At 45.6% G+C, this 12,837-nt stretch overlaps 1 protein-coding gene across 1 annotated transcript in view; it reads right to left on the reverse strand.

Annotated features, from left to right (window-relative positions):
• The window catches only part of DSTYK (dual serine/threonine and tyrosine protein kinase), a 79,034-nt gene that overhangs the window by 28,319 nt on the left and 37,878 nt on the right, over window positions 1–12,837 (reverse strand). Inside the window, exons 2-3 of the mRNA XM_083172990.1 lie at window positions 12,113–12,501; window positions 2,603–3,257 (exon numbers count right to left, since the gene is read on the reverse strand). Coding sequence (XP_083029116.1) covers window positions 2,603–3,257; window positions 12,113–12,501 — 1,044 coding nt within the window. The remainder of the gene's footprint in view (window positions 1–2,602; window positions 3,258–12,112; window positions 12,502–12,837) is intronic.

Raw genomic sequence — 12,837 nt, forward strand, 5'->3', positions numbered from 1 at the left:
GGAAAATGCAAAAATAGCATGAACTTTTTTTGACAAATCAAAGTATGTTTTGCATTTTTAAGGTTAGAAATTATTTTGAAAATATTTGTCAACAAATTTTTTTTCTACATTTTGTACTTTTCATTGATTTAGAAAATTACAGAATATGCACACCATTAAATTGTCAGACTACTGGGAAAAGTTTGATAGGCTTAAGTCCAACTTGAAGAGACTTTTACCTGGCGTAGACCAGCTCCCATTACACCCCAGTAATGGAGTGTTGATAAGGCGCAGGAAGCCACAATATTGTTAGATTGCTGCCTTTGCGTTTCAGTGGTCAGTTGTCTTGCATTATTAGATCTTTTTCATTAACCCATTGAACTAAATATTGGCTCCAGCATGGCCAAAGTGGCAATAAATCTAATAGAGCTGCTAATCAACTGAAAAGAATAAGCAGGTCCTTACATTACATAGGATGGGTAGGTACAGTAGGTCTGTATTAAACCAGGTGATCCCAACCCTGGTCCTCAAGTACCCCCAACAGTGCATGTTTTTTAGGTCCCCACAAAGAATGACAAGGGACATAATTAGTTCCACCTGTGGATCTTTTAAAATGTGTCTGAAAAATGATTGCACCTGCCGGGTGACCTGGAAAACGTGCACTGTTGGGGGTACTTAAGGACCAGGGTTGGGAACCACTGTATTAAACTGCATTATAATCACCAAATAACACGCCAACATGCTTTTGTAAAACCCATACTACATAGTACAACTGAATATTCAATACAAATCATTCAAGAGTTACCACTTACTTTACTAGCATTAAGGTGATCCATTGTATTGCTTGCTGTATACAGTTTACCTAATGCTATCAGCCAGGGCTGGATAGTAAACATGTGGCCATTAAACTGCACATACAAAAATGCCCTACAGTTTTGCTATTTAGGATGGGAGGGCAGTATGTCTAATAGCCCTGCTATAAAATTCTGTCTAGTTCGTAACATTGGCAGGCAAAAAGGGGTGCCGGATGAGTGACAGACTGTTAAAACCCCGATATTCGGAATCCTGGCGGCCATCGGCTACTCTCCCCCATAGGAGGGAGAATGAAATAGGTGGCGAGCGTAGCGAGCCACTGTGCCCGCAGCGTGGTGACTCCAGGCAGTCAGGACTCTGACCTCAGGCTAATGACTGTCGGAATCCTGTCGGTCTGCTATACCACCCCCGGCAAAAAGATGTAGGGCACCAGTTTACCTCCAGGAGTAGAGGGGGGGGGGGGGGGGGGAAACCACACAAAAAAAGAATAAAAAAAAAAAAAAAGGGGGTACTTGTGTATTATCTGGGCACCCGATGTTGAAATTGTATGCCAGTACCTAAAGCATGCGATTTCCCTTGAAGTCAAGATTGCATCACATTGTTTGGTATACAATGCGACGCGATTTGGGCTAAATGCCCCCCATTTCTATATGTACAGGCACCCAGATGCCCGTTTCATATGTGAAATGGCCCCCCAGACCCCATTTTTAATTGTATACCCACCCTGATGGCTAAATGCCCCCAATGTTAACGCCACCCCACTATCAATGGCAACTCGAAGCGTGGCGAGCGCAGCGAGCCCGCGAGGGGCAGCGGTACGGGTCCTCCGACCTTTTTATACCCCCACTATCCACGTCAGCATGGAGGTGACTCTATATAGTGTGGCGAGCGCAGCGAGCCCGAAGCGTGGAGAGCGCAGCAACCCCCGTGAGGGGACGCGTATTACTTCACATGTAATTTGCGTCCGCTCGCCACGCTTCGGGCTCGGTGGCTCGCCACACTATATACAATCCACTCCACGCCGACGTGGATAGTGGGGGTATGAAAAGGTCGGAGGACGCGTACCGCCGCCCCTCGCGGGCTCGCCACGCTTCGAGTTGCCGTTGATAGTGGGGTGACGTTAACATTGGGGGGCATTTAGCCATCAGGGTGGGTATACAATTAAAAATGGGATCTGGGGGGCCATTTCACATATGAAACAGGCATCTGGGTGCCTTTACATATAAAAATCGCGTCAATCGCGTTGCATCGCATGCAATATGATTGTATGCGATGCAACGCAATTTTTAGGTGCGATGAAGAAAATCGGGCGCCCAGATAATACACAAGTACCAAAAAAAAGTTTGAAGCTACATATCAGAATTGTGTATTGTACAGGGAAAAGTCACGTTTACATTTTTGTTACACACTTGTGCAATCTAGTTATTGATCAAACATCTATAGCAAGAAAGTAGTTAAGATTACAGACAACACTATAGCTGTAATCCTATCTCAACAACTGCCTGCTTTAAGGCAATGTCAGAACTAACGTGCTGTAATATACAACAAAACAAAATTTCCATTTCATCATTCTGGAACAAGCTTGACTAATGAATTGTAATCTTTGGTTACTACAGGTCATGCCACACAGCTTTTAAGTTATTAATAATTCATAGGACTTAACTGAGGCGACTTCGGCCTTAAAAATCGCTATTGTGATACCACTGAAGTTATAGCTTGTAAACTTGTGCCTACATTACAGTGCTCGAGTTGTCACGCTTAAATATCAAGCATAACAAATCCCACATACAGAAGGCCCCAAAACATCCACCTTTGAACTCCATGTTGGCGGCATCCTCAAGGAGTTGTTCTCTCATGCTGTTAAGAGTTTCCACAATCATGTCCTTTAACTCTTCTTGTTTACGATCCGAAATCCGCATAAGAGATTCATAAAGTTCGCTCTCCTTCTGGCGTGTGTACTCGAGTCTCTTAGGAGTAATTTGAAGATCTCGCCTCATGTCAAAGGCCTTATTGATGAAGATGTCTAAACATCGGCTGTGCACCATGTTAAGAACCATTGCTGCATCAACCAGGTGCATCTGAAGCACTTGCCGGGAGAAGCTACCAAGTTGACGCAGCTTTTCAAATTGTTCAACAAGCACATTGGGAGCTGGGCTACCTGACCCTGCTGCCCCGCAGCTACATAAACCTCTTTTTAGATATCCAAGTTCTGTCAGCTGCTCATGCAGTGCTGATCGCCCGCTATCTGAACCACTTATTAATTTGTCTTTAGGAGTTGTTTTAATAAAGAACACAGGCAGTGTGTATTTGGTCTTGATATCTGTAAGCTCCTCCTCATCTTGAGAGTTTAGACGGTCCCCACTAATTGCATAGACAACCACTGACTGCACGTGGTCAACATAATCCTCCAGAGTCGTAGCTGCAGGTTGAGAGCCACGACATGGAGAAATCACAATGTCAACATCCTATGGGATAACAAAAGACAAAATAAATAAATATTGATCATTTTATGGACATAAATATTCTAATGCATACCCTCATAGCTTCAAATATGTGAGCACATTTTATTATTTAATAAGGCTGATAGCAGATGACAGGTCTAGCTATATCAATACATAAACATGACAAAACTTAATGTACACATTTTGCACCCCATTTACATTACACTGGTCCATCCACGGTGGCGCACGGCGCTTACCCACTCACACTACACCACTAGCAGGTTGAACCCTACTCAATACCTGGGTTGAAATGCCAGGTCTCGACACTGCTTATTTCAACTGGGTTCTTTAACACCGCACATTATTCCAGGTTGCTGCACGTTCACATGCAATAACCTGGGATAGTGCTGGCAGTGTGAAAGGGGTAGGAGTCGAGAACTACTGCACAGCACAAACACGCTCCTAATCATAACAGTGCTTAAAGTATGTTTTCAGTTTTTATTTGGATGATCTATACATCTACAGAAGTAAACAAGCTCTATGTAAATGATGAAGCCACAAAATCGGATATGACGTTTCCAATCCCTGAGAAAGGTCACTATAGATACAAAAAGGTAAAACGGGGTGACAGGAGCTTTGTGCTGAGCGATCTAGTAAAGCAAAGATCGCTCAGCATACAGCGATAGGTACTCTTTACCTAGAAAGGCGCCTGCGATTGGAATCGCGGGCGTCGGGGGTAAAAAATCGCGGCCATCGCGGGTACATTAAAAACGGGTGCCCGCGATGACCGCGATTTTCCCATAGGGATCAATGTTAAAAACGGTGATTGACCGCGATTTTAATGTTAAATGCCTCAATGCCCGCGATTTGCCCATAGGAATCAATGTTAAATGGGCCACAGAGCCATAATAGTCACCGTGAACTCTGAAATGGCCCCCACAATTGTTAACGCCACCCCACGATTAACGTGAACCCGAAGCGTGGCGAGCGCAGCGAGCCCGCGAGGGGCGGTGGTACGCGTCCTCCGACCTTTTCATGCCCTACTATCCACGTCGGCGTGAAGTTGAGAATAGAATAGTGTGGCGAGCGCAGCGAGCCACCGAGCCCGAAGCGTGGCGAGCGCCGCGAGGGGACGCGGATACCTTCACAGGTAAACGCGTCCCCTCGCGGGCTTCACAGGTGTCCGCTTTTCGCCACGGACACCTGTGAAGCCCGCGAGGGGACGCGTATAACTGTGAAGGTATCCGCGTCCCCTCGCGGGGCTCGCTGCGCTCGCCACGCTTCGGGCCTCGGTGGCTCGCCACACTATTCTATTCTCAACTCCACGCAGACGTGGATAGTAGGGCATGAAAAGGTCGGAGGACGCGTACCGCTGCGCTCGCCACGCTTCGGGTTCACGTTGATCGTGGGGTGGCGTTAACAATTGTGGGGGCCATTTCAGACTTCACGGTGACTATTAGGGCTCTGTGGCCCATTTAACATTGTTTCCCATGTAAAAATCGCGGGCATTGAGGCATTGAACACTAAAATCGGGTCCAATCTCATTTTTAACTTTGGTCCCTATGGGAAATCGCGGCCATCGCGGGCATCGCGTCGCACCCGATTTTTAGTGCATTCGATGGTCGCGATGGGCGCCCTTCTAGGTAAAGAGTACCCAGCGATACACTTGCAATGTGTGCTGAGCAATCTGTCACTGCCAGTGTTCTCAATAGAGAGAACATGGGCGATTACTAGATTTATACTGGATGCAGTAAAAAATAAATCTAGCCAGGCGATAACGTGCTGGACTGCTCACCACCAGGGGACATACACAAGGAGCGATCCATGCTTCATTTGTAAGTGATCTGGTCAGATCGCTTAGAAATGTGTCTAATCTCCCCGTGTGTCTACACTCCATTAGAAGAAAGGGCAATATTCGGTACTTGTGTATTTTGGCGGCGCCCATCGCATCGCATACCATAACGCATACGATGGTATGCGATATCGTACGATAGCATACAATTTTGAAATTGTATGCCATTGTACATGGCATACGATGCGATGCGATTAAACATTGTATAAGCACCCTAATGGGTGCTTATACAATGTTAAGCACCCAAATGGGTGCTTACAATGTTAAATGCACCCCCATGCCACAACCCCACTATAAACGTGAACCCGAAGCGTGGCGAGCGCAACGAGCCCGCGAGGGGCGGCGGTACGCGTCCTATGACCTTTTCATACCCCCACTATCCACGTCGGCGTGGAGTTGAGAATAGAATAGTGTGGCGAGCGCAGCGAGCCACCAAGCCCGAAGCGTGGCGAGCGCAGCGAGCCCCGCGAGGGGATGCGGATACCTGTGAAGCCCGCGAAGGGACGCGTTTACCTGTGAAGGTATCCGCGTCCGCTCGCCACGCTTCGGGCTCGGTGGCTCGCTGCGCTCGCCACACTATTCTATTCTCAACTCCACGCCGACGTGGATAGTGGGGGTATGAAAAGGTCGTAGGACGCGTACCGCCGCCGCTCGCCACGCTTCGGGTTCACGTTTATAGTGGGGGGGTGGCGTGGCGGTGCATTTAACATTGTAAGCACCCATTAGGGTGCTCAAAAGCACCCTTTAGGGTGCTTATACGATTTTTGATCGTATAGGGGGTCAAAATCACGTCGCATCGTATGCCATCGGGGGCGCCGCCAAAATACACAAGTACCCAATATTCAATGCCGAGTTGTGACAGTGAGCAGTGCTGCCTGATTGCTGTCACAGCTCGCACAGTCCTTATTCAACCGACCCCTCCGCATACGCAGTTTCACACTTGCTCTGTTTTTGGAGTGAGGGGGAAACGGCGTATGCGGCCGCTAAAACAGAGACTCGTAGCTAAATGCAGAGTGCTACCTGCATTAGCCGTGAGCCTCACTGTTTGGGGGAATCCTCGCCGTCAGATTCCCGCGGAACATTGAATACGGTGAACGGCCGGCATGGGGGTTAAACGGCGAGGATTGCTTGTTTTGAGCGATCCATGCCATTTATCCCCCTCGCCGGCCGCTTTGAATACACCCCAAAATGTTGTGGTTCCATCTTTAATTAGGAGAGAACAGGTCGGCTTAAGGGCATATTCACAACCCTGCTGGATTACACTGGACACCATTTAATACAAAAAGGTAACTAATCAAAAAATTATATGTCTAGTTATAAATCATTACAATGCAAAATTGGGCTGCTCGATTCATGGCTTCAATTCCAATGACCTTCAGAATACAAATGAATAGTATTCAGCTCCACTCCTTTGCAGGTTTTGTTACATTCCTGAGCCTGCTCATATACTGCATTAAGTCTTTTCTAACAATTTGTAGCTGCCTACAAAAGTGGGAAGCAATACTTTGCTCACGTAATAGGAACACATTGACCACAGTTACATTACTGGGAAAGGTAAAGATGACAAAAAAAGAATGAAAAAAAAAAAAGCCACCACACTGCACAAAATGATTAAAGTATTACATTGCACATATATATATATATACACATACATACACACTACTATTATATACACATACATACAATATGGTTTATGTCCCCCAGTGCAGAAACTTAACTGAGGCTTAACATTTATCAAGACTCATTTATATAAGGAGGAGGAGGGGGGGGTTAATTCCAACAGGAATGTCTGCAGTAACGCAATTCTCTGCAAACACCATATGTAATGAATGATTGCACCACTTAACTTCCCAAAAGGAAGCAACAGTTTTCTGTGCTGGGGGAAGGGTGCGGCTTGCATGAGAGCCAGAGCTGGGACAGATGAGTCAGACTCAGGACCGTTTATACAAAAAAGGAAGCCAGGGCTGATAGAAGGGAACTGACAAAAAACCCAGAGAAATACATAAAAGGACCCTGATTGTATGCATGACCATTTAAATTGAGAGATGCAGAATAGCGGTCACATCTTTAGCTTTCTGTATCAATATAGCATGCTGAAATACAACCATGGCCACCAGGATTACAAATTGACTGGTAGAACAGTGTCCTATATGTATAAGGATAGAGGTTGGGTAAATGTTTTGTGCAGTAAGACAATACATTATGTTAACATTACTACAGCAGGATAAGAGACACGGTTCGCCTATTCCAATGATAGCAACTTGCACAATAGCCAGGATCAATGCATCTCTAACCAAAGAGTTCTACAGGGTATCCCTCAGTCTCACTTGGTTAAACTGGCTGACTGAGCAAATGCCACGGACTGGAGTTTTCTCTTAAACAGAAGATGTTGTCCAAGGGTGGACAACCTCACTACACCAACAAAAATAGAAAATCAAGGCAAATGAATGATCCTAAGCAAACAGATTTTTTAAATAAAGCAAGAGTCAGCCTGGAACATGAAATTGTTGCCTGCAGTCTGCATAATGTATTGGACCAATGTACAGGATGGGTACATGTACTTGCAAGGTGAAGAAAATATTCCATTAACCAGATACTGCAGTGTAGGCTTCAGAAGGGATGTAATGGCACAGACCACAAAGAAGATAACCTCATTTATATGGTATTACTATGCCCTGCAGTACTTTATGCTTCCGACCAAGCTGATCATCTCACACGTCCATGTAACCTCCCTAACAATAGTTTAATTGTCTACTGATGGCACAACTCTCTCTCTGGCCCTTTAAGCACACGGTCTTGGAAATATCCTGGATTCCTCCCCTTTACTTCAAATCTCTACTAGTCCTGGCATTTCCATTTTAAAAATATTGCCAGGATCAGAGCCTCACTCACCCTGGATGCTACCCAAGGCACTCATTCACTGACTGGTCCTCTCCAGACTGGACTATTGTAACCCCCTTCCTATCTGGCCTCACTGCCAACGACCTCCCCCACTCCAATCTATCCTTAACGCTGCTGGACTCCTCTTCCTTTCCAAATTCACTAAAGCCACAACACCGGCCCTCCTTCCGCTTCAGAATCCAAATAAAGCTTCTCAGTCACTTACAAAGACCTCACCCATTCCTCTCCCATTTACATATCTGACCATGGGCCTAATTCAGACCTGATCGCATGGCTGCAAATTCATACGATGGACGATTAATCGACACACTGTGCATGTATACAGTTTGCAGTATGCATGCACAAAGCTGTAATAGTGATGAAATCCTGCAACTATTTCTATATGCACACGGTAACTAAAAGTATGCATGCATCTGGGGTGAAAACCGGCCATTTAGTGGAAGGGCTAAGACAAATGCAGGAGTGCCTAGGAAAACGCTGGGAGTGTCCAGGAAAACGCTAGGCGTGCCTGAGCATTTTAGTGGAGGTGTGCGATGTCATCTTCAGCCCTGACATGCCTGTATTCATTATAGCCACCAAATAAGTTTAGGGCTATGCAGTGCCTGCAAAGACTAGTGGCGAGTGTACAAATAATTTAATGGTGAGCCTGTTACAATGGGTTTTGGGCAGATTAACATGGCTGCATGTTTATTTGTAGCCATACACAGCCATCACATTTAGCATGGTGGGCTTTCACATAGCGGGGAAGTGTCTTAACTGAACACCGGCCATGCAAAATCATGGCGGTGCAATCAGGTCGGAATCAGGACCCTTATTTCCCTTTATACTCACAGCCATCTCTTCGCTCCATTAGTGTATGCCACCTCTCCTGCCTGCCGATTCTTCCTACCTCCAAGATATTAGATGTGGTAGTCCCTATCTCTGGAATGCTCTACCTCCCAAAATAACAGTAGACATGCTCTCAACAGCCACTACTTCAAACCCAACCATGTCATCCTAACCCTTTGTACCACACTTTGTCTGTGCCATCTGTCACCCCTTACTGTCTGCTCCTCCTTTAGAATGTACACCCTCATGAGCACAGCCCTCAACTCTCATGTGCTTTTCCTTCTCTTAAGACTTTCTACTCCACACTCTCTACAATTGGTTTCTGCCATCATGCTGTTTATTTGTTATTACCGCAGATGCAGGAATGTTTCTCTACCATGTACTAGCCCTTGATTGTCTTGTCCTGCAAGTTTTTTTTTTTGCCCATTGGTTATAGATTGTAAGCTTGCAGCAGGGACCTCCAACCTCAATTTCGGTCTGTTTTACCCAGTTTGTTCTTTCAGTGTTGTCAACATTTGTAAAGCGCAACAGAATCTGCTGCACTATATAAGAAACTGTAAATAACTACTTTGTAAAAGCACTGCACAACCCTTGTGACACATTATTAGGTACTTGTTTCCTAGCAAGGTGCCCACGATTTTGATCGTATTACATCTTATACAATCGCAATATAGCGGCATGCAATGCGATTTTTAATTTTACAAGCAATGTTAAATGCACCCCCATTGGCAAAGCCACCCCCAATATCAACACCAACCCGAAGCGTGGCGAGCGCAGCAAGCCCGCGAGGGGCGGCGGTACGCGTTCTCCGACCTTTTCATACCCCCACTATCCACGTCGGCGTGAGTTGATGTTAAGTGTGGTGAGCGCAGTGAGCCCTGCGAGGGGACACTGATTACCTGTCCCCTCACAGGGCTCGCCACGTTTCAGGCTCGTATTCCACGTCCGCGCGCCACGCTTCGGGCTCGGTGGCTCGCTGCGCTTGCCACACTATCTAACATCAACTTCACACTGACGTGGATAGTGGGGGTATGAAAAGGTCGGAGGACGCGTACCGCTGCGCTTGCCATGCTTCTGGTTGGTGTTTATAGTGGGGGTGGCGTTGACAATAGGGGTACATTTAACATTGTAAGCACCCATCAGGGTGCTTGTACAATTAAAAATCGTATTGCATGCCATTTGCTGGCATGCAATGCTATGCGATATTTCATTGTACAAGCACTCCTGTTAATTTAACATGAATATCGCATCACACACAGCACTAAGTATGGCATGCGATGGGCGCCGTGCTAGAAAACAAGTACCCATTATTATAAATAATAATAATAATCTCTTGTACACAGACATATTAAAGTGGTAAGCTAAACATTCACATGGGTGAATACAGAAGGGAATTAGGTCGACCTTATTTAAGTCGACATGCATTGGATCAACAGGCCTTAAGTGGACACATAAAATAGGTTGACGTGGCTAAGGTAGACAGGGCTGGAAGGTCAACAAAAGCATACGGTCGACAATGGCTAGGTCAGCAGTCAAAAGGTCGACATGAGTTTTTCCATTTATTTTTTATTTTTGTAAAGCGGACATGTGACAACGGGTGGTATTTCATGCCCTACCATTCACTACGCCATGGTGGGAGAATAAAATAGTGTGCCCAGAGGAAAAAAGGGGTGAATTAAGTCTTTCAGTGATATTTTCCGTCTCAACACGGTTTTATTAGTTCTCCCAATTTTTGTGCACAGCTTGAAAATCTCATGTTTCTTAACTTTGAGAGCAGAGATCTAGGTCTAGGATTACGGAATACTTCCAATACAAGGCAGACAAAACGCAAGATCAAAGAATTAATAATGCATCACTTTCACAGGCAATATATCTGTATACTAGTAAGCCTGCTCGGAGCGAATGCTTCGAAAGCTAGTCTGCTACCTTGTGATTGCCTCTGTGTTTGTGCATGTGTGAGAGATACAGACGTAGTTTCACTCGCTGCCAACAGATAGCAGTGTATCTGAGGCACACAAATGGACTAGATATCTAGCTCTTTATCTGTGAAGAGAGACACTCCGCCTATATACCAGACGAGGAACTTATTTGAATCAGGCTGAGCTCTCAGGCCAAGATCACAATGCATCCTGTACGATTTATGAACCGGAACGGCCACACAACATGCTTTTCCCAGTCCTAAAATTAAAGTATGATGAAACCATAAATCCATACTTGCGCTCTCTCTCTACGAATATTTATTTCCATACAAACCGCAAGTTTTAGCAGACATTTTTATGGGAATAAGTTCAGTCCCGTGGGACTATAACTGTAAGAGGAGGAGTTACTGTAGAACTGAACTAATAGGAAGCAGAAAGCACAATTCCTTGTACATTGCTAGGGCAAGGGAGCTGCTCAGGTAAACATCAACATTTAACTTGTGCTGAGGTACACACTGGGCGATATCCAGTCTTAACTATCTCGGCAGTGCCGCGGGAGTCATTATATAGTGCACACACATTGACCGAGATCGGTCAGTGACTTAACCAGCCCTCCACTCTGTACGTGCTGTAGTTGGCTCAATCAATGATTGAATTGCATGAACAGGCGATAGGGGGGTTGGGGTAATAAATGATGCGCTAGAGGGAGCATCATTAACAATATGGAGCATACACACTGAGCTATTGGATTATATATTATTAGGATGAGCCAAGGTCGACAGGTCATTAGGTCAAGCGCAGCGAGACACCAGAGGGGCATTTTTTAGTGTCCATGTTGACTGTGTTGACATTCGGGTTTCAAAAAAAGTGAAAAACCCCATGTTAAACTAGCCCACGTAGACCTAATGCTTGTGTAAACCAAATTACATGTCGCTCTTCCCAATGCATGTCGACCCTATGACCCCACCCTAACCAGCTACAATGCACAGCCAGTCTCGTTGCTTTAGAAAAAAAAAAAGCTTTCACATAAGCTACAGCTGCAGCAAGCATGCAATCAACCCTGTCTGTAACTACCGGTAGTATAAAGGCCTATGCACACAGGTATTCATTCCATTTCTTTGTATTCTACTGTATTGTTACTTATACATACCAAAAAAATCATATGCATAATTTTTCCATAGATTATGACCAAGCAGTCTTATGGGTAAGCAGGGCACGTTCTACTTCTCCACGACTCTGCTCAGCCATCCAGCAGCGTATAGCTCCATACAGATCACTAATCTGTAGGGAATGCCAGATTCCCCTTGACCCAGCTGTCACACATAGAATGAATGAGTTCTAGAAAGTAAAATTGGCACACACTTTCCCTATGCCATTACCTGTAGGAACTGGTGAGGCAGTGTCACCTCTAACTCCGCCAACCTATGTGCAGGATCTTCTTCATCCTCCGGTACCTCCAGGTCCTCCTCAGGAATGGTATCCCATTTGCCTTGATGGGCAGCCAGTTGATGAACAAGCTCATATTGCTCTGGCAATGCCAAGCTTACCAATGTCTGCTTTCCGTACCTAAAACGAATGCGCCTCCTCTTACAAGTCTCTGGGTCACATTCCTCACCAATAGGCAGAAGCTGATCACCTAAGAAAGCATTAACCACTCTGCATCGGGCACTGCAGTTCTGTCCAAGGATAAAAAGACATGGGCGGCATCGCACAGTTAGCTTCAAGTAATCTTCCTCTTGCCTTGGAAATGTGATGCAATGCAGCTGGCCTGTGAGAGAGACACAGGAATAGAGGTTAGCGTGGGCCAAGCATAACATCAAATCCAATTTAACAATATTAAAGCAGAAGTGTAAAACAGGCTATTTAACATGAAGGATGGACTGTCCTTCTAAACCTTTCTGCTGCCTTTGACACTGTGGAGTACCCTCTCCTCCTGCACACACTCAAACATTGGCCTCTCTGGAACGTTCCCTGAATGGTTTACCTCTTACCTCACCAACCGTTCCTTCTCAGTGTCCGCCTCTGGCTCCACCTTACCACCTTCTATCCTTTCTGTCTGTGTCCTTCAGGGTTCCGTCCATGGACCCCTCTGTTATCCCTGTAC

This window comes from Crinia signifera, chromosome 2 (genome assembly GCF_055691185.1).
Source record: "Crinia signifera chromosome 2, ASM5569118v1, whole genome shotgun sequence".
NCBI lineage: Eukaryota > Metazoa > Chordata > Amphibia > Anura > Myobatrachidae > Crinia > Crinia signifera.